At 38.7% G+C, this 19,756-nt stretch overlaps 1 protein-coding gene across 3 annotated transcripts; it reads right to left on the bottom strand.

Moving 5' to 3' along the window:
• Positions 1–981: 981 nt before the first annotated feature.
• Positions 982–17,961, bottom strand: LOC101474032 (nectin-3). 3 transcript variants are annotated; one of them, XM_076874897.1, is made up of 8 exons: positions 17,447–17,961; positions 16,805–17,146; positions 16,387–16,689; positions 15,145–15,238; positions 13,958–14,112; positions 10,895–10,991; positions 10,212–10,299; positions 982–1,352 (listed from the first exon to the last, which is right to left on the bottom strand). In XM_076874897.1, the coding sequence occupies exons 1-8, from the start codon at positions 17,562–17,564 to the stop codon at positions 1,314–1,316; spliced, it is 1,236 nt and encodes a 411-aa protein (XP_076731012.1). In that variant the 5' UTR covers positions 17,565–17,961; the 3' UTR covers positions 982–1,313. The 3 variants fall into 3 exon arrangements, with proteins under 3 accessions (XP_076731012.1, XP_076731014.1, XP_076731013.1); XM_076874898.1 differs by lacking the exon at positions 982–1,352 and adding an exon at positions 5,428–9,897 and having other exon boundaries at positions 17,447–17,956; XM_076874899.1 differs by lacking the exon at positions 16,805–17,146 and having other exon boundaries at positions 17,447–17,958.
• Between the last annotated feature and the right edge of the window lie 1,795 nt (positions 17,962–19,756).

Genomic DNA, 19,756 nt, shown 5'->3' with positions numbered 1-19,756 from the left:
GCTGTAATTAAGCCAAGAGATACAATAACTGAAAACATGTGCACATAAAAAAATCTCCTGATGAATGAATCACAGGCAAGGTTATGCTGTATAAACACTGTATAAATTAACAGTACTCAGTGCTGGTTCTAACAGCCAGAGCTGCTTCAAGCTTTATCAGAATCACAATCAGAATACTTTATTAATCCCTAGGGAAATTATGCGAGTTACAGTTGCTCCAGTACAGTAACATTAAGAAAAACAGAAAACAAAACCGACTGAGACAGGACTCTTCTAGACACTCTAACACCCACCAGGACAATGTACATTTCAGATTTTTCATTTAAAATTTTCAGATTGTCTATTTTATTTAATTCATGTAATGTACAAAATTCACCTGGGTGGGAGGTATTGGTATTGTCCAACATTGTCCTTATCTTGGACAACATTGTAAATGGTAAATGGCCTCTTCGACACCACCTTAAAAGAGTGCAGCTCCATACACACAACATTACTGGCCTTATGGATCAGTTTATTGACTCTGTCGGCATCAGCAACCCTCAACCTGCCGCCCCAGCATGCAACATCATAGAGGATAGCACTGGCCACACCTGACTTAAAGAAAATCCTGAGATTGGTGGTGTGGCTCTGGATTCCAGGCTGACTGCAGGTGAGGTTGTAGGTGAACATCTGGCACAGCTGTCCTGTGCCAGATGTTCTGTTGACCCACTGAGAGAGGCTTCATTTAAGAATCACCAGGAACACTGAAGCTCATTGCACTGATCAAGCAGGACTCATGATCTTCACCAGCAGCTCCCTCACAGGGAAATCTTCAGAGCTCCACCGCAGGCCGACCCCCGGAGATGGATAAACCCAGCATTTCATGAACACTGTGATGGAGACCTTTGGTTTGTGTAATGTTATAAATACTCGTTTTTTTTAATGTGCAAAAAACTGTAAAGGAATTCCAGATCACAAGTTTGTAGTTTGACATACAAGTGATGACCTTTGAGCTTCATCAGGTTTTATTTAATTGTGTCAGAGAAAATCAGCTGTGCTCTTCATGCAGCTGAGTACATCAAGTGTTTAAAACAGAAGCTGTGCAGGTCTGAGATCAGCAGCTCGCTGAAAAACCAAGCTGAGGTCCTGTTAATGCTGATATATAGTGACACAGTTACATGGGTGATTAGTCCTTTTGACTTTTTGTCTTTAACTTTGTCAATAAAACAGCTGCAGCTTTCACTGACAGCACATGTGGTACTTTAACCTTTGTACTGTTTTCATCAGTTCATTTTGCAGCTAACATGTGAACATGATGGATGATCTGTCTGCTCTCACTGGTTGGTGCTGAGGTCCAAATCTGAGGGCAGCTCCTGTAATCACAACGAGAACAGAATCATCACAAACTGAAATATGAAGTTTATCTTTCAAATCCCAAATAAAGCTGATCCTTCTCTGTCCTCACACACCCAGGATCTGAAGCTCTTCTCTTACATTTTTTTTCAGTTCTACGGTTCAATCCATAGTTACTTATTAATGAGGAGTTACTGAAGTACAAGCTTTAAAAAAATAAATTGGTGTTACTGTCTTTAAAGATGTGGCAAGAGACTAGGGTTGCCAACCGTCCCTTAAAAAACGGAATCGTCCCGTATTTCGAAACAAAAGTACACGTCCCGTATTGAGCTAATAAGGGACGCACTTTGTCCCGTAATACAGTGATAATCAAAAGTAGTCTATAACTTTTAATGGAATTAACACTTTGTTTGAAAACATAATTCCCAGCCCCTCTCCTGCTTTGTGACCAATGAGCTGACAGCACACTTATGACAATTCGAGTATGACAATTCAGATTACCGCTCATCTCATTGGTCGAGGAAAGGTCGCTTGCGGAGAAAATACCGGAAAACAACAGATGACCACAACAAGAAGCATGGCCAACAGGGAAACAAACGCCGACAAGTCTCGGATGACAGTACACCTAAAGCTGGGCAAACACTGTGCGATTTTTTTCAGTCACGTTATTCAGCTCCTGCTCAAACTGCACGATTGACTCGCAGGGGTTAGAAGTTGGTAGGTCACGATGCAGGGTCTCACACTATACTGCCCGATGCTCTGATGCGACCTGAGTGCTCACACTGTGCGTCCATAAAATGAAGGTTATAACAGAAAATCTGTCGCTCTCTCTCTCTGTCTTTCACTCACACAGACACACCACCACCATCAACTTTGCTAAATTGCTAATGAAAAACATTGATCAGGCAGCTGTGATTGAGCACCAATGTAAATCCAACTATTTTCACGGTTGTTGTGGTCGTGATAATTTTGTGATGCCACATCGAAAAGGCTCGGATGAGCTTTCCAAAGTTCTACAAGTTGTGCCTCCATCGCTTGTGTCCAGATCACACGCGGCACTGCCGTGCTGCTCCGTCTTTTTCACCGACGTTTGCGCGTGAGCAGTGTGAGCGCCTGTGGTGACACTAGGGCTGCCACGATTTGTCGACTAGTCACGATTACGTCGACTATCAAAATCGTCGACGACTGATTTAATAGTCGACGTGTCGTTTGAAGCTTTGTAAGATCGCAAAAGACGCAGGAATAATAGCAGGATTTAAGAGTGTAATAACGGACTGAAACAGAAGATGGCAGCACTGCATGTACAAGGATTCCAGCTGCCGTTAAACCCCGAAGAAGAAGAAGTAGCTGTGTCCCAGAATTCATAGCGCGGCCCAGCTTAGTTTCCAACAATGGCGGTAGCTAGTTAGTTTTAATATTACTCTTATTATTCTTTCTGGGTCACAAAATAAACGTTTAACATATTTTCAGGCGAGAATGTAGCTGTGTAAACCTCAAATATCGGCTCAGTTTATCAGGACACCACATATTTTCAAAAGCGCTCCGACGTTTTCGGAGACGTCTGTTACCCACTAGCTCGATAGCTAGCCGGGGGCTAGGTCACTAGCGCCGTGAGAACACCGGACTCCCGGCAAATTGTTTTCAAACCCACCGCCGTCTTTCGCGACTCAGGTTAAATATATATGAGTCACTTAGATAAATTAAAAATGTTGTTGTTTGGCTTTTTTTTTTTTTTTTTTTTTTTAGTATTTTATTTGTTCCTGAGTAAATCGGTTTGGCTGAGATTAAAGTTATAGTTTTTACACAGCTGAATAAACGTCAAGCAGACAGCTGATTATCAGAAGTGTGAGATGCTGGAGAATATACTCCAGTGTCCTGTTATATTTTAGATAGCAAGGAGTTTATTAAACTTTACCGAAACAATCTGCAAATTTCATTAAAATTTAATAAACTATCATCTTGTCTTTATTTTTAGTTAGCACCTTAAAAGCTTAAAGCTGTAAGCTAATGATAGTTATATAAGCTGTAGTTTTACGTCCAGTGGATGATGATCTGATTAGTCGACTAATCGCAAAAATAATCGGTGACTAGTCGACTATCAAAATAATCGTTTGTGGCAGCCCTAGGTGACACCCTCACGAGCGATTGATGATCGGGAGCTGGTCGTGAGGTGTTAATCACTTCTCGTTACCCCACGTATACTACACGACGCACAATGAAGGCCAAAATTGGTCCGATCACTCAAAAATCGGCTCAAAATGGGCCTGAAACCGCACAGTGTGAGCCCAGCATTAGAGCAGCAATGTTTGTTCCCCTCAGAGAAAGGGAAGAATGGGAAAAGGAAAACACCTGGCTGGAAAAAGTTAATATGGGCATGTGCAGTGAATATCAGCGCTATGTGGCCAGAAGTGTGATAATATCACTTATTTTGTGTAATAAACAACTGCAAGGATAGATGATTACAACAAATTGATAACTAATACATAAAAGTAATACATAGATGAATAATGATGATGAGTTAAGATGCGTAATCATGTGAACAAGCGGGTTTACAAACAGGAGCAGCTGATTAGCATTAGAAAAGCTGAAATAATACCTCAACTGAAGCCAATTGTACTAAATGCACTAAATGTGCACTGTTACAAGAATATTTTTCTTTCTATTGTTTTCTATTATTTTAAGTTAAGCAGGACAAAGTTCTTTTAAAGAAAGATTTACTTATATTCTCAAAAGTTAAGCATGACAGGCTTCTGTTTAAGAAAGAGGCCTGTTTTATTGTGTTAATGTTGTCATTTTGAGCTAAAAATAAATGGCTAAATGATCATTTGTTTCACATGTGTTCATATCACAAATAATAGAATATGCATCTACTTAAATCAACTTAAAGTCAAATGGTTAAAAAAAATAATTTCACACACAAAAAAAGAGCTAGAAAATTCACCACACTGGGAAGGGTGAAGACAACTGGGTCGCCCGGCCCTGGCCACGAGGTGTCCCTTATTTATTTTTCAGGGAGTTGGCAACCCTACAAGAGACTGAAAACATGCTGCTGTTTGAATATTTAATAATCAGCTCTGCAGCTCTGAGCTGAAGCAGAGTGCAACCTGTTGCTTTTACAGTATAATACTTGTAATAAAAGTACAGTAACGGTAATTAGTGACTGAGCAACTCGGGACGTTTCTCTTGATTTCTTTAGTCAGGGTAAATTCATTCATCTGCACGGATTAGCTAAAAACACGTTTCCCCGACAGGCGCGTGCTCATTTTAGCTAGGTCTCAGGACCTAGCTAAGGACGGTAGTTACGGATGATCTTACAAACACGTTTAACTTACTGAAAAAGTGCAGCAGGGCCTCGGATCCTTCTGTCGGGTTGTCCAGTTTACTGAAGAACACCTCAGGCTGTCAGGTTAAAACACTCGGTCGTGGTTTTGTAACGTAAACGCTGGCCCTCCTCTCAGAGCCTATGCTCGATCTGCTATTCCTGAACAGAGATACGCAAGTTTCCCCGTGACTGCAGCTGTCAGTCAAAGCTGCTATGATGACGTAACACCCCAATTTAACATCGCCCCGTTAGTAATTAGAATCAGACTTATGGGAAAGGAGACCCCTTAGACATGAATCAACGCGATGAGAACTATTGATAACAAAAGAAAGAATCATATCCACTAACATGGAGGAGGCGAGGTTTATGACCTATACTTCAGCCAGACACCAGGGGGCGACAGAGACGTTTTGGCTTCATTTTTGGGGAGCTATCGCGTCGTCCATGTTTTCTACAGTCATTGATCAAACACTGCAACAGATCTAAAACTACAAAAAGAGCAAAACAACACACAAAAAAAATGAAATAAATGTAAAACTTCTTCAGCCATTTGAGGCACCAGTATAGGCTATTTGGTATTAAAATATAATAATAATTAATGGTGATAAATCGTTTTCTGCTTTAACACATTGGTTCTCAAACTTTCTGACATGCCAAAATTACAAATGCAAAAATAAATAATTAAAAAAAAAATTTTTTTGCCCACACCAAGGAGTTTGTAATTAGTCAAGTAATTAAACAGTCATTAACAAATCAAAAAGATACAAGATGAATTTTAGTTAAAAGTTGACAATAAGAGCAACAGGCTCTTGTTTTTTAATGACCTTTACAAAAACAACAAAAAACAATCAAAAACTTTTTTTCCCATGATGCTTCAATACCTGGTCCATGTTCCACAGCTTGGGAACCACTGTTATCATGTGCAGTGCATGGATATACATTAAAAATTAAAACAGTTTTACTGATCTTACTTTTTCAAAAGGTTTAGAAAACAGAAAGTGTCATGTCTTCATTGTTAGGTTTAAAGAAAAGAACAAAAACTTGATAAATAATATAAAGTGTAGAGTTAAAATACACACGCAAGTGTTGCTAATGCTAACAAGGATTAAAATTTATGTAACTGAATTTACCATACTCAGCTATGCAAAAGGCGAAAAATATCTTTACATCCATTATTAAATCTAAACGCAAATTCAGCAACAAGATCCAGACAAAATGAGTCAACAGTTTCTATCCTAAAATAAAAATAAAACAACATGCTGCTGTGGCCCCCTTCCGGTACTGAAGGTAGGCAACATGTAATAATACATACAGTATGCCCTCCAACCAGCCACCATCCAATTCAGAGTCATTTACATTAAATGTAAGTAAACCCCTCAAGTTTTCCTGAACTGCAAACAGCAAATCAACAGATCTGCGAAAACATGAAAGTATAATGTGACCTTTGACACTGCACATTTCATAAATTCTGTTTTTGCTGACTTTGCTTTCTGTCTTAAGTTTGTATACTCGTAGTTCACAAATGAATTCAACACAAAACAGATGATCAGAGGGTTTCATTGACATGACTTTAGAAGCTTGTTTATAAACAGCTGTTAAATATGCTAATTAACCTTTTACAAAAGTGAAGCAGCCAAAACAAAAACTTAAGGCAGTACCAGAATACATTTCTAGTATAAAAAGAGGTATTGTTTTAATAGCTATTATTAATAGCTGCAGTGCTGACATGTCTGCTTGACTGGTTTAAAACTGTAAACATTGTAAGTTTTATACTCAAACATTCACATAAGTACCATCATGACCACTGAGACAATGGAAACTGTGACTCAACAAGACTAGAACATTAAAAAAAAACAAAAAAAACCTCAGAATTTAATGATAATAATTTAGAATATGCACTTAACACATGAAAACATGGAAAATCATTAAAAAAAATGTAAACTTGACATCACACTAACAAAATGCCCACCTTCTAATCTATCACATAATATTTCAGTCAGTGACCAACAGTGTTGGTCAAGTTACTTGAAAAAAGTAATCAGTAACTAATTACCAATTAATTCCCCCAAAAAGTAATCATATTACTTTACTGATTACTTATTTTCAAAAGTAATTAATTACTTAGTTACTTTTTAAAAACACGATTTACAACCTGAGTAGGTGATAAAGTGATAGATCTTTCAGCCTAATTCTACTTTTTCTGCATAATCCATCATACAAAATGTAATCAAATGGAAAAGTCTCTTTTTAAAACGTGTTTTATTAGTTTTAATCTTTTAACTTTATGCATCAAGCAAAAAATTTAACTATATGCAACATTCTCTGACTTGAATAAATTAGTTTAACGTTTAAACTTATTTTCTGCACATTCCAGCACATAAAATATATATTTTTTGTGTTTACACTCACTCTTTCAAATAGATGCAAGTAAAACACAGCAGAAAATAAATAAAATAAAAAACTAGCGGTCCTGTTGCTCTATTTTCACCTGTAAAGCAGGAGTGGGGTAGGCGGAGGTTTGCCCTGGTGCAGGTGTACCGCAGAATCCGCGAGTTTCTCTGTGAGTTTCCCATTACGTGGTAGCGCACTCGGTGCTTGCTTGGAGGTTTAGGGGTTTTTTTTCCACTGTAAAAAGAAGTTTTCTTCCCACGCACAACGGACACTAATGTTTTTGTCACTTTTTATGGAATCAAACTCAAAATAAGGTCAGTACTTCCATGCTTTAAACGCTGCATGCTCATACTCTCTCCCGCACTCGATATATGATCCGTTGTTGATCTGCACACAGCTGTTGTCACGAATGTAGCACTCGCTTACGTCACTTTCATGAGACAGTCTCACACAAAAAAAAAATAAAAAAATCACGGTTTTAGTAACGCAGTAACGCAGCGTTCCTACAGGAAAGTAACGGTAATCTAATTACCGTTTTTGCAATGGTAATCCCTTACTTTACTCGTTACCTGAAAAAGTAATCAGATTACAGTAAGGCGTTACTTGTAACGCCTTACTGCCCATCTCTGGTGACCAATGTGGTGGGGAAAAAATTTTAATCATAAAACAATGAATGTTTGTTAATTAGCAATAAATTTCATAAATCCATGTATGAAGTGTGACTTTATAGACTGGTCACTGCTCTCCACCTACAGCAGCTGGAGTTATGAATCATTAACAAAGCTTGTTTTGCCTGAGTGGATATTTTAGAAAACCTTTCCATCTCATTATGTATGATAGCCAACAAAGTACACTGCTCAAAAAGGAACACTTGATTATCACCATATATCACAAACCAGTTTTAGCACCCGATTCACATAACACTGGACCACTATGGCCCCTCCAGCAGGTGATGGGTTCACTGGAGTAACTGGGGTCAGCTAGGACCCATGAATAATAGGTTTTTAATAAAAAGCCCCTTGACTAAGCCTGGCTTTATGAAGGGGCCCTGGTAACCAAGATTCTGTCAAGTAACTTCTCATCATCAAACTCTTTTGAATCACACTTGGTCTGGCCCTTTACCCATGACCAATTTACCTAGGGAGACCCTACCAGGACCAAACTGTCCTCGACAACAAAGCTCCTGGGATCAGAAGGACACGCAAACCCCTTCACCGTGATAAGGTGGTGATTCATGAAGGGAGATCACACCTGGACAAATCTTTGCTTTTACTTCTGTATCAATTACCCTATGCTTACTTTGGATCTGTGCCTGAATTTAACTGTTTACTTTTGCTTATCAGTTCCTTTATTAAATCATTCCTCACACTGCGCATTATGACAGGAAGTGAAGATAAGGAAAACAGAAAGATAACATCAAAGGGCAAACTAATAAGATAAGATAAGATAAGATAAGATAAGATAACCTTTATTAGTCCCACACGTGGGAAATTTGTTTTGTCACAGCAGGAAGTGGACAGTGCAAAAGTTATGACGCAAAAATTAGAATACAATAAGAATAACAATACGTTGTCAAGGTGTGCTGTGTGCAGCAGGATGTAGGACTCAAATGCTGGACTTGGAGACTGAAACTTGGAAACTTGAATATGAATTCAAGGAAACTAAAACTAGAAACTCAAAGCACGAAGCACTAACTAGAAAAACTGGGGAACTGGGAAACAAAACTGCGAACAGAGAACTAGAATGCTACCAGAAACAGAGAGACGAAAACACAGCACAGTGAGGGTACAACACGACACAGAACAAGGAAAACACAGGGCTTAAATACACAGAGGTGTAATGAGGGAACGAGACAAAGGAGGAGTGCACAGCTGGGAGTAATGAAGCGTTACAAGACGAAGGGGAAGCAAAACTGAAAACATTTACATAGGACAGGGACTGTCAAAGTAAAACAGGAAACATGAGACAGATCACAAAGACTGCAGCATCCAATCTTAGTAAATACACCGATTACGATTAATGACTGATGAGAGAAACCAAATTTTCCAGTTTTCCTGGAAAACGAAAGTGTAGCTTTCGTTTTCCAGGAAAGCTGCACTCTCCTGGAAAATGCTGCAACGTGTTACTTTTTACAGTTAAAGGAAAAGATTTCAGCAGGGTGAAGACCTTTAATTTTATTAAAATTAATTTAAAAAAAATAAACAAAAACCCTATGATTCAACACAGTAAAAAAAAAGTCTCATTCTAACCTTTTTAAAGATTTTTTTTCCTCTTTCAAATTTCCTTGTATGTTGCTTTACGTTAGGTTATCCGAGCAAAACATCTGCTTTCACCCCCATGTACAAACAAGGGTGGGGCTGTATTACTCAAGTATTATATACTATGTGGTAATCTTACTGGTTGGAATTACAAGGTATTCAGACGGTGTGCTTCGCTTGACTGTTTGTACTGTCTGAACCTTATGGTCTCTGTGGTCTACTGATAACACTGATAACATTGTTTTAAACAGAAGCCCTGTGGGTTGTTATCCTCAGTAGCTTAACGGCTTGTGTTATCAGGAGATGAAGAACAGAAAGAACAGTTATCTTCTGTGAACAGTCACAGAAAAACTGCCATTCATATTAGCCAGAGCTGGTATGTACACCCTAAATGCTGTGGTAGTGACAAGAAAGCTATAACTAAACTTCATTAAAAACTAAGAGATGATAAACAAAAAGGGGGCAGAGAGATAAACGAACACCAAGTATGTCCACCGGTTCTCCATCTGTTCATTTACCAGCTGACTTGAGAACTTGAGAGCTTTCAGTACAGATATAGTCCATCCTTTGCTTCCACAGCTGTCAGGGAGATTGCTGTGGTAGACAGTTCAGAACATTTGTTTAAAATGGTTTTAATTTTAGCTGAACATGCAAAGACCGTCAGTGTATCTGCATATTTTAAAAAGACCATTTAAACTTCTATCATATTCAACACACACACTCATTTTTTAAGAAGAGCAGATTTAATAAAATGACTTGTTTAAAACTAAAACTACTAATATATCTACCATAACTGCAAAACAAAGATTTTTACATTAAATAAAGTCATTAGCGTCAAAATATTCAGAGAGAGAAATTAAACTTTGAGTGAAAAAACTGCATATTTCAACAAATTAACAGTTACTGACCTCTGTCTGATGTTGTTCTTGCTGCGCTGCACTGTCACCAGCTGATTCATTTGTTGGGACACGCCGCCAAAAAAGTGTAAACCTATGCCTGGAATTTTGGGGACATTAATTAAAAATCCCTCCAACACCACTGCAATAGCGCTGAAATAAAACAATCAAGTGAATGAGTAACCCAATGTTAAAAGTCAGATATCCAAATACGTGAAACAAAGGCCAATGGCAAACGAGGAGCTATTGTCTATTGTAACACGCTAACTAGTGCACTTTTTCCCCCCACAGAAAGTATCAAAACTGCCAATTAGGCCATTCCTATGATTTGCACTCTCTCTGATAAGATTGCTTTGATTTTGCAGCATAAGTGTGGCCTGATTAACTACCGTCAAGAGCTCATTTATCCACACTTCCATACTATTTTCCTCTTTAATTTAAGAAAAACTAAAGAAGCATTCCACACAGCTTTTAAATAAACTGTCCATTTAAATTCAAACACCTCAAAATAGAGACTGTGTATATATTAAAAAAAACAAAAAAAACGAAAGTAAAAATAAAAACATTTTTTGGTCAACCCCTTTGAATTAAAGAGTCTATACTTCAGTTTGGACAGTAGGTCCACATGCTTTAAAGTCAGATCTACTAAATATTATTCTACATTTTGGAAACATGCAAGTTAATGTATGAAGTACCTTTGATCTTCATGTTTATAAAAGTACCATACTGCAGCCCCAACGATGCTCAGGAAAATCAAAACACCAAGTAAGGCCCATGCAGCAGAGCACGATCCTGCAGGGACACAAGAATGAAGAATATAATGAGGATTACATTATCTGGCATTTATGTTTTATGTTTCATATATTGAGATGACTCAGACAATACTTAAACATATACCATACACAAATCAAACATGTAGCTCATGTAGGTTGAGGGCAGGTTAACAATGATCACTTCTGGTACTGTTGGTCAAAAATGTTCTGGCGAAAACTTTTCTAGTCTTGGGTGAAGATAAAGGAAGAGAAGATGGGAAAGGTGTGAGAAAGCTGTCTGATACAATTGGGGAGAAGCAGAAAGAAATGAACTGTCTCTAATTTTTATGGTAGTTTCATTTTAATGAGACAAAATATCAGCCTAAAGTCCAGAACAAATAGCCAGAATTCTGGTTTCAACGGACTGACAGACAGATTAAACCAATCAATTAATCACAGATACTTCTGACCTGAACTGAAGAAACCACAGAATTGGTTCCTTCTTTTCCAACTCTGCACCATGGGAAAGACCAAAGAGTTATCAAAGGACATCATGGACAAGAATGTAGATCTGCTGTAATGGATTACCTTCGGTGAGAAGGTGACAACTGCCGGTGTGAATATTTGGAATAGAAAGAAATATAAAATGACCATCAATTACCCTCAGCCTGGAGCATGACAGTGACCCAAGGCCACATAGTAGGTCACAAAGGACTCTCTAAAGAACAACGGTTTCTCGACCAAGTACTAAGTGATATTTTGCTTGGGGAAAAACATAACATGCAAATGAATTTATAATTTATGTGTTTTTTTTCTGGGGTTATTGATTGATATTCTGACAACACTAAAATGAAGCTAAATGAACCTATTAGAGTCTGTTCATTTGAAGATGCTCAGATTTTCATCAGGAGTGGCTGGGATGGACAGGATTAGAAATGAGTAAATCAGAGGGAAAGCTACGTTTGGAGACAAAATTAGAGAGACTGAGATGGTTTGGACGTGTGCAAAGGAGGGAGAGTGCATATTTTAGATGATGACTATTTAGTTCTCAGGCAGAAGAAAAAGACAAAGTGAAAGAGGAGCACTGATGTTTAATGAATGTAATAAAAGAGGACATGGAGGTTGGCAGGAAAGAGGAGGATGCTAGAGCATGAGGCAAATAGTTTGATCCCTAAACGGTCTGAAAAAAGAAGCAAAAATTTTTGAGCCAACCCTCATTTCTTCATAGTTTAGTCTTAAGGAGCCAGACTATCGTTCTTTAAAGTATTTTTTCATAGCTTCTAAGGAGAAGAGCCGAAAGAAGACTACATGCACCCATGGCACAATCAGAATCTCTCAGACTGGCACAATCTAAGGCATAAGACCATGAACAGAATATATCATATGTTAAGGCAAGTTTTAAATTGTAGAACTGACTTGAGTAATATATACTGCACTGGGTGGGCATTAGTCATCCATTTACTTGTCTGTTTTATGCTGGCTCTAAGGTTAGGCAATCATTTCCTTAAGCTATTTGCTTACAAACAATTCTTAACCTCTTATTTGTATGTGGGTGGAGTGCCTACAGAAGTCCATCATTATCCGTCATAGTAGATGTTCAAGTTTCTATTTATTTCCTTTGAAAGAAGTCCACAGAAAATAAAACAGAACAACATCAGAATTAGGGCAGGGCAATACGGCCAAAAATATTTATCACGATATATATTTGATATAACTGACGATATAACTGACGCGAGACAAAACACTTTACAACTCCAAAACTTTATTAGTGCAAAAAACAAACAAACATCAATGTATTTTCACTTAAACAAGCAACTGTTTTTATGTGCATTAAAGCTATATAAAATTTTAACAGCGCAAATGCAAAAGTTATTTTTGACAGGCATTTCCAGTGGAAATGGGCCGACATATCCTGAGCATAGCGATGTACAATATCGACAAAACTTAAAAAGAGGTTATAGACAGACACAATACGGTAATATTATGCTAAAGCACAGTACGTATCGCTCCGACAATCCATCAAGCTGTGCTGCTTCGTAGCTTACCAAAGTCGTATTGAAACTAGTGCTGTCAGTGTTAATCTTGTTAAAATGACGGCAAATCTCCGTTAGCGAGTTAACGCGGATCGCCGCATGCGAGGGGCTGGACGGCGCTAACGTGTTGACGCCGTGCAGCCCCAGGTTTTTCGGCCCGCTTGAATGTTCTACCAAAAATTGTGCTTTGGTGTCTATCTGATGGATGAATAATAAACCAGTGCCACACTACTGAAGTTGGCACCATTTTTACAAACCAATTCAGGTTCATCTGTTTCATTCAACAATCTGCTTTCGCCCTGCTCATTCTCCCTTGCCGCCATACTTTTTCCGCCATGTGTGTATGAAAACAAAGGCACTGCCTTTGTTTTAAACATATTCCATTGCGATATTTCATTTTCTTATCGTTGCCTAACATTATGTTATGACCGGCTGTGTGCATGCAGGAATAGGACCCAAGGTGCAGACGCTCGGAGGCAAAACTTGAACTCAAAACAGCTTTAATGCTAAACTCAAATGTAACATAACTGGATATGTCAAAATAAACTTACACCGGAAGACTGACAGAACACACAGCAAGTAGATCGCGACACGGACACAGAGAAACACAGGGCTTAAATACACAGATACACAAATACACTGCAACAGAGGGAACAAAGACATGGGACCAGGGAAGACAGACACTGACTGGACACAGGGATATAGCAACTAAGGATTACACAGAGACATAAACCATAAGACATAACTCTAACGAAGAAACCAAAGAATAGAAATGATAAATAATACATAAACTCAAAACCCTGGGTCAACAACCCAGGCATCCTAACACATTATACCAGCATTACCGTGAACGGTATGATATGGCCCAGCCATATCATACCGTGCAACATCCACAAAAGCTAAAATCAAAAAATCAGGAACCAGTTCAAAAAGATTTGGACAAACTGCACAGCTAAATCCAAGCTGACCTCACCTGATGCCACATGCACGTAGAGCTGACCACGTTTACTTCCATATGTGTTAGATGCTTCACACTGATAAAGGCCATTTATATCAGAGGTCAGGCTCAGCAGTTGTAGCTTTGCACCATCTACTTTGACAGCAGACTCCAGCAAAGACTGGCCAGATCTGGAAAAACATGAACGAGACCTGAACGTGAAATGTACAGAGAAGGCAGAAAAATGTGAGTTGTGCTAAAAGCTAAACATCTACGTTAATGGTGGCAGTTTTATAAATTATGGTCGACATTGAGTGGATGGATCTATGCAGGTCAGATTTTTGGAAGCATCCTTCATGTTTCTTTAAAACTAAAATGAGGTCACTTCAGCCTGTGCAGCTAGTTTTAACCCTCTCAGGCTCAAATTAAGTTTTTGTTGCTAATGCACAACCAAGTCCTGCAGTGGTACTTCTGAGTAAAAAAAACTTTATAAAATATGTATGTGGGGTAATCAGGTTGTTAGTTTTTAACTGTTGCAAATCGGCAACGCCTGCCTCAAGAGGGTTAACCACAGGCCTGCTTAAAAACAGCAAAACCAGTGGAACTATGAGGATATTGTGTGCTCACAGTCAACTGTCTTGTTTGGTGAACACATTGATCGACTTGTACATAGAACTTCAGATAATGTCTCTCCTCTTTGTCTCCTGCTTACCTCTGCAATCCAAGACAAACATTTTAATCAGATTGCAGCTTATATGCCTAAAGTGCTCACACTGAACTTTCATCTGATATTATAGTTTGCAGCTTATTGTCCAAAATTCACTCTAAACACTCTAAAACCATCTTTACTGACATGTGCTTGGTGATAACACCCTTTCCTGGGGGGTGGCTGTAGCTCAGGAGGAAGAGATGGTCATCTACTGAATGGAAGGTTGGTGGTTTGATCCTTGGCTCCCCCAGTCTGCGTGCCAAGCATGCTTGGGGAAGATACTGGCCAGATACTAAAAAGTTGCATCCATCGGAGTATGAATATGTGTGAATGTTAGTTAGTGAGTACTTTAAAAGCATAGAAGAAAGTGTTTATGTGAATGGGTGTGTATAAAGCGCTTTGAGTGCTCTAGGAGAGTAGACAAGCACTATAGAAGACTCAGTGCCTTTAATATTACCACTCCCGTGAAATGAAATGAATATTTCAACTGAAACCAATATTCAAACTACTTTACCTGCTCCAGATAAAGTTTGCATTTGGTTTGGCTTCTGTCACACACTCGAACGAGTCCTCTGAAATCACGCTAATGTTCACTTCTGTGGGAGAAACTGCAAAAAAAGAAAGAATGAAAGACCTGTGTTAATATGTAAAAAACAAACAAGCAAAGAAATGCATTTTGGGTACTTTTCATGTAGTTTCAAGGAGAGATCCTGTCATACACATTCAAGCATGTTGGTGCTCTGTTTAAAAGCATGGCCTTTATGGGGATTTCAACCAGAAATAGAACACCACAGATGAACCGTGTCATTTAAAAAAAGAACCCACACAACTGGAAGCACATGCTTTAACTTTGAAAACAGCCTCTAGTATTTTTGCTTCACTGGACAGATCTGAAACAAATGAAGTCATTGTCAAGCTTTACAAACAGGTTTAAGCTAGTCTGTGCACCATGGTGTCGTGTCACTTGCCTTTAGCTGCTGACAGTTAATTTTTAACCTGAACATCTGCACTCTTACCGAGAGCAAATATATAGTGCAAACCTATATTTCACATGACCAATGTAAATAGTGCATTGCACAACTGCTAGTAAGTTAAAAAAAAACACAGTTGAACTTTGATTAAACAGACATAGTTTCAATTCTACTTTTCCCCTACCAAAGCCGTGCTGGTACACACACTGATGCACAACTTTATTGAGTTTTCTGCATTTCAACTGAACTGGGTGGTTCTGTCTCAGGACACAGATCAGGTTCCATTACTCGTCTCATCATTTGCAAAATCTTTATCCAGCTATTGTGACAACATGAGTGAATGACAGTAGCATGAGAACAAGGATAAAGCTGGTATCCCATACTGGGAAAAACAAAAATCAACAAATTAACTCATGAACAAAGAAAAAAAAGCAAAACCATGTCAACTCTTAACACTTAAGGTTACCTGAAAGTATGAAGTTTTGAGGGTTTATGTCTGCTTTTGTTCAAAACAAAGATGCAGGGTATAGTTTTAAAAAAGTGCAGCTATTACTTTTATTTTATCCATAATTGATGAAGCTATTTCTGTTGCATGAGTAGATAACACAGATCAACTGGTAGCAAGTAATTAAGTTATATAGTATTGCTTTGCAGTTGCAGTTTAATCAGTTAATCCTGGGTGTGCCTGTGTACTTTTAATATTTGATTTAATAATCAAAATTGTTAAGTCAACAGTATAAAAAAAAGAAGACAAATATTAAACTACATCATCAGCTGATACTCACAGTAGATCTGTATAGTGAAGGAGAGACTTCTGTCTGTAGACAGTGAGCCACCACTGATGACACACTGGACCTGGTGACCGTTAATCTCTCTCGTAGGAACACCAAACAACGAGCTGACAGTGGTAGTTGTATCGTTGTCATACTGGGTGGAGTTTGTTGTCGTCCTCACTTTGTCTCCCAAAGCACCAGTGAGCCACCTCACCTCTGCAGGAGGCTTCGATCCAGCAGCCGTGCAGGTAGCAAATAAAACCTCTTCAGTGCCCAAAGTGGGAAGATTGTCCTTGATGTTTGTGAAAGGAGGCACTAGGAGAGTTACAGCACACAATCAGTCAACATGCGAGCAAAATGGTAAAATGTCTGTCTCACACACAAACACCCACAATATTTGAAATAAAGTTTTGTTTTATGTTTTTTATACCAAGCAAGTTTAGAGTTATCTCAGTCTTCTGATTTCCACTGGGAAACAAGGTGAAGATGCATGTGTAGCTGCCTTCATCCTTCAGGGCAACACTGGATAACTGGAGAGTTCCATTATTGTTGTTAAAATTCCCAATATATTTAAATCGATCATCACCTCCATTGACAAACTGCACTCCCTCTCTGGGTAGGATAGTGAGGAAATTGTCATTGTGAGGTTTTTCTCTCGTCTTCCTCTGCCAGGTAATCTGTGTAAGGTCATCATTGGTACCAGTGACATAACATGATAAGATAGCAGTACCTCCTTGTTCCACTGTCACACTTTCACCAATCACTTGGAGAGCTGTAAAAAGCATTCAGATAAAAATTTAATGAATTCTTTTGTGTGTGTATGTGTGTGAGAGAGAGAGGTTGGGGGCGTAGATAATAAATGATGATACACAACCATTCAGTTTGATGAACCACAAAGTTTGATTAAAAAAAAAACAACAACAACAACAACATAATAAGACCCTGCAGCGCACATTGACGCCATATGTCTTGTAAGCCAAATCTCTGAAGCGTCAATATTAAAATAAGGTGCTGCAGTGGACAAATATAACATTCAAATTCAGTTCATTGTAGCCTAGTCACTACAAAATACCTTCTATATCAGCACATAGAAGAGACACGATCACGAGAAGGACACGTAGTAGCGCAGAGTCACATATGGCCGGTATGTTGTGGCAGAAGCTGCCAAAAAAGGAAGCAGCTCCATCCATCCGCTAATCATTGCTGTCCACTAATCATAATATTTACACATTCCAACTTCCGGGAGAAAAAAGTCCACAGCCCAAAAATGTTAGAGGACCGATGATTCTCTTGGGAGTCTTGCAGACAGAAAGAAGGACGCGGGCTGAAAATGGCTGGATACGGACTAGTGATGCGCGAATCATGAACGAATCGTTCAATACTCGAGAATCACTTTACTGACTCATGAATCATGATTCACAAGCTCAACTGACTCACTGACTCATCCCTGTTGCTGTTAGCAGCAATGTATCTAGCTTATAATTAAAATTGTGGTGAAAAACACAACATCCAGTATCTTAACAAAATAATTTCTGCTCTGAACTGGCAGAAAAAACCCTGAATAGAAGCTCACATCAAGACAATAGCTCCTCGGTTCACAGTAGCATCGCTCTGCTAACATGCTAACAGCACATTTGAGCTACTCACCCCCTCCCTTACTGTGCTGAATCGTAAGCGTAAGCGAATCACTCAGGACTCACTCACCCCCTCCCTCCTGGCTCACAGCTTCTTCTTCTTCTTGGTTGGCAACCAATGTTAAGGCGCATTACCGTCCCCTGGCTCACAGCTCAGTAGACATTTAGATGAGAAAATATATACTTAACACATTTAAGGAAAATACTAATAAAATAAAAATAAACAAAATAAATGTTTATTAAGCAATTTTGATAGGAAATTGCTTAATTTTAGAAATGTTTTTGCTATTTTTTGCTCTATAAAATAGTTGTTTTCTTTTAGAATCATTCATCTTAGCAGTAAGATTTACATGAAAAGAGAAACAAATTAAGTTTGAGTGAAAATGTACATTTTTTGCACTCTCTGGTCAACTAACTCAGTGAATCAAATGACTCAAAAATGCGATTCACTTTGGTGAGTGACTCATTAAAACTCGATTCAGTAAAAAGAATCAAATTTACCATCACTAATACCGACAGTGACACACAGAGGGGAGATAGAGGGGGGAAGGGGTGGGCGGGTGGTGGAAATAAAACCTTTCACACATGAGATGAATTAAGGATGTAGCTTTCTGTTGAGCCTTTTAAACGGCGTAACCGACGGAAACACACATGGCTTTAAATGTACATCAAAACAACGGCGATCACAGGGAGGAACAAAATCCTTGCTGTCTGCACTGCCTGAGAAAAGAGTGGGTTTTTTTGGTTTTTGTAGCACTCTCGTGTGATGCGACGAGCCAATAATCACTCTCGATGTTAGTCCGCTGTAAAACTTTAATGCGTACGCCAGCACACGACAAAGAACACCGGAAGAACAAAACTCCCCTCACCATACTATTCCGGTTGGACTAGTCCCCCACAGTTATGGCAGGTCTGCACAAACAAATATTGCATGGTGATCATTTAACCAATGATCTACAGTTTTCTTTTCAGGGGTGCATTCAGGATTTTCCTTAATTGGGTGGCACAGGACCCAAAAACCAGGCAGAGGGGCTCACATGAAATCTGAATAAAACACTGGGCGCCATTTTCAGGTTAGTATACACCACTGTGTCCTGTTGTCAAGAAAACATGGTGCTGCACAAGGGTTTAAGTATCATTTGTGTTGGATAATTGTTTTACAAAGCAGGAATAATGTATTTAGATTTTATCCTTCAGTAAACAGAAAATAGTGAAAGCTTCTTAGGTAGGATGCTTAGGTAATTCACCTCTGGGAGATCATAAAATAAAAAAATATATACAAATTATTATATTATTATTAGCTGACATTATTGGAATTTTCCTCCTCAATTTAGATGATGCAGTAAAACCAAGAGAAGTGTGATGAATGTGAGTTGATTTCTTGGCACTACCTTATCAGTGATCAGCCAGAGACCATTCATGTGTAAAGCTTCCAAGTGAAGCTTCACTTAGTGTCTTTAAGGTAGTTAAATATTTATCCAGCCTCTTTGTTTGGTTTTGCATTCTGTGGACAGTCCCAGTGCCTTGTGTCACAGTCAGCTGCACAAACACATCAGTGTTATTTGATTTGCATGAAGGATTTAAATTAAAAGGAGGCTGTTCTCTTTGCATTGGGTGAGTATGGAAAGTGAAAAGCCATCCGTGAGCCTCCAGTAAGTCTAGAAATACAAAAAAGGCACAATTGCTAGTGCTTATAAGCTGATCTGTAGAGTGTTTCCTGTTTTCATTCTCATTTCATGATGGCAGGT

The sequence above is a fragment of the Maylandia zebra genome, linkage group LG16 (assembly GCF_041146795.1).
Source record: "Maylandia zebra isolate NMK-2024a linkage group LG16, Mzebra_GT3a, whole genome shotgun sequence".
Taxonomy (NCBI): domain Eukaryota; kingdom Metazoa; phylum Chordata; class Actinopteri; order Cichliformes; family Cichlidae; genus Maylandia; species Maylandia zebra.
The sequence above is the reverse complement of the archived record's forward strand: the minus strand, read 5'-3'. Positions and strand labels throughout refer to the sequence as shown.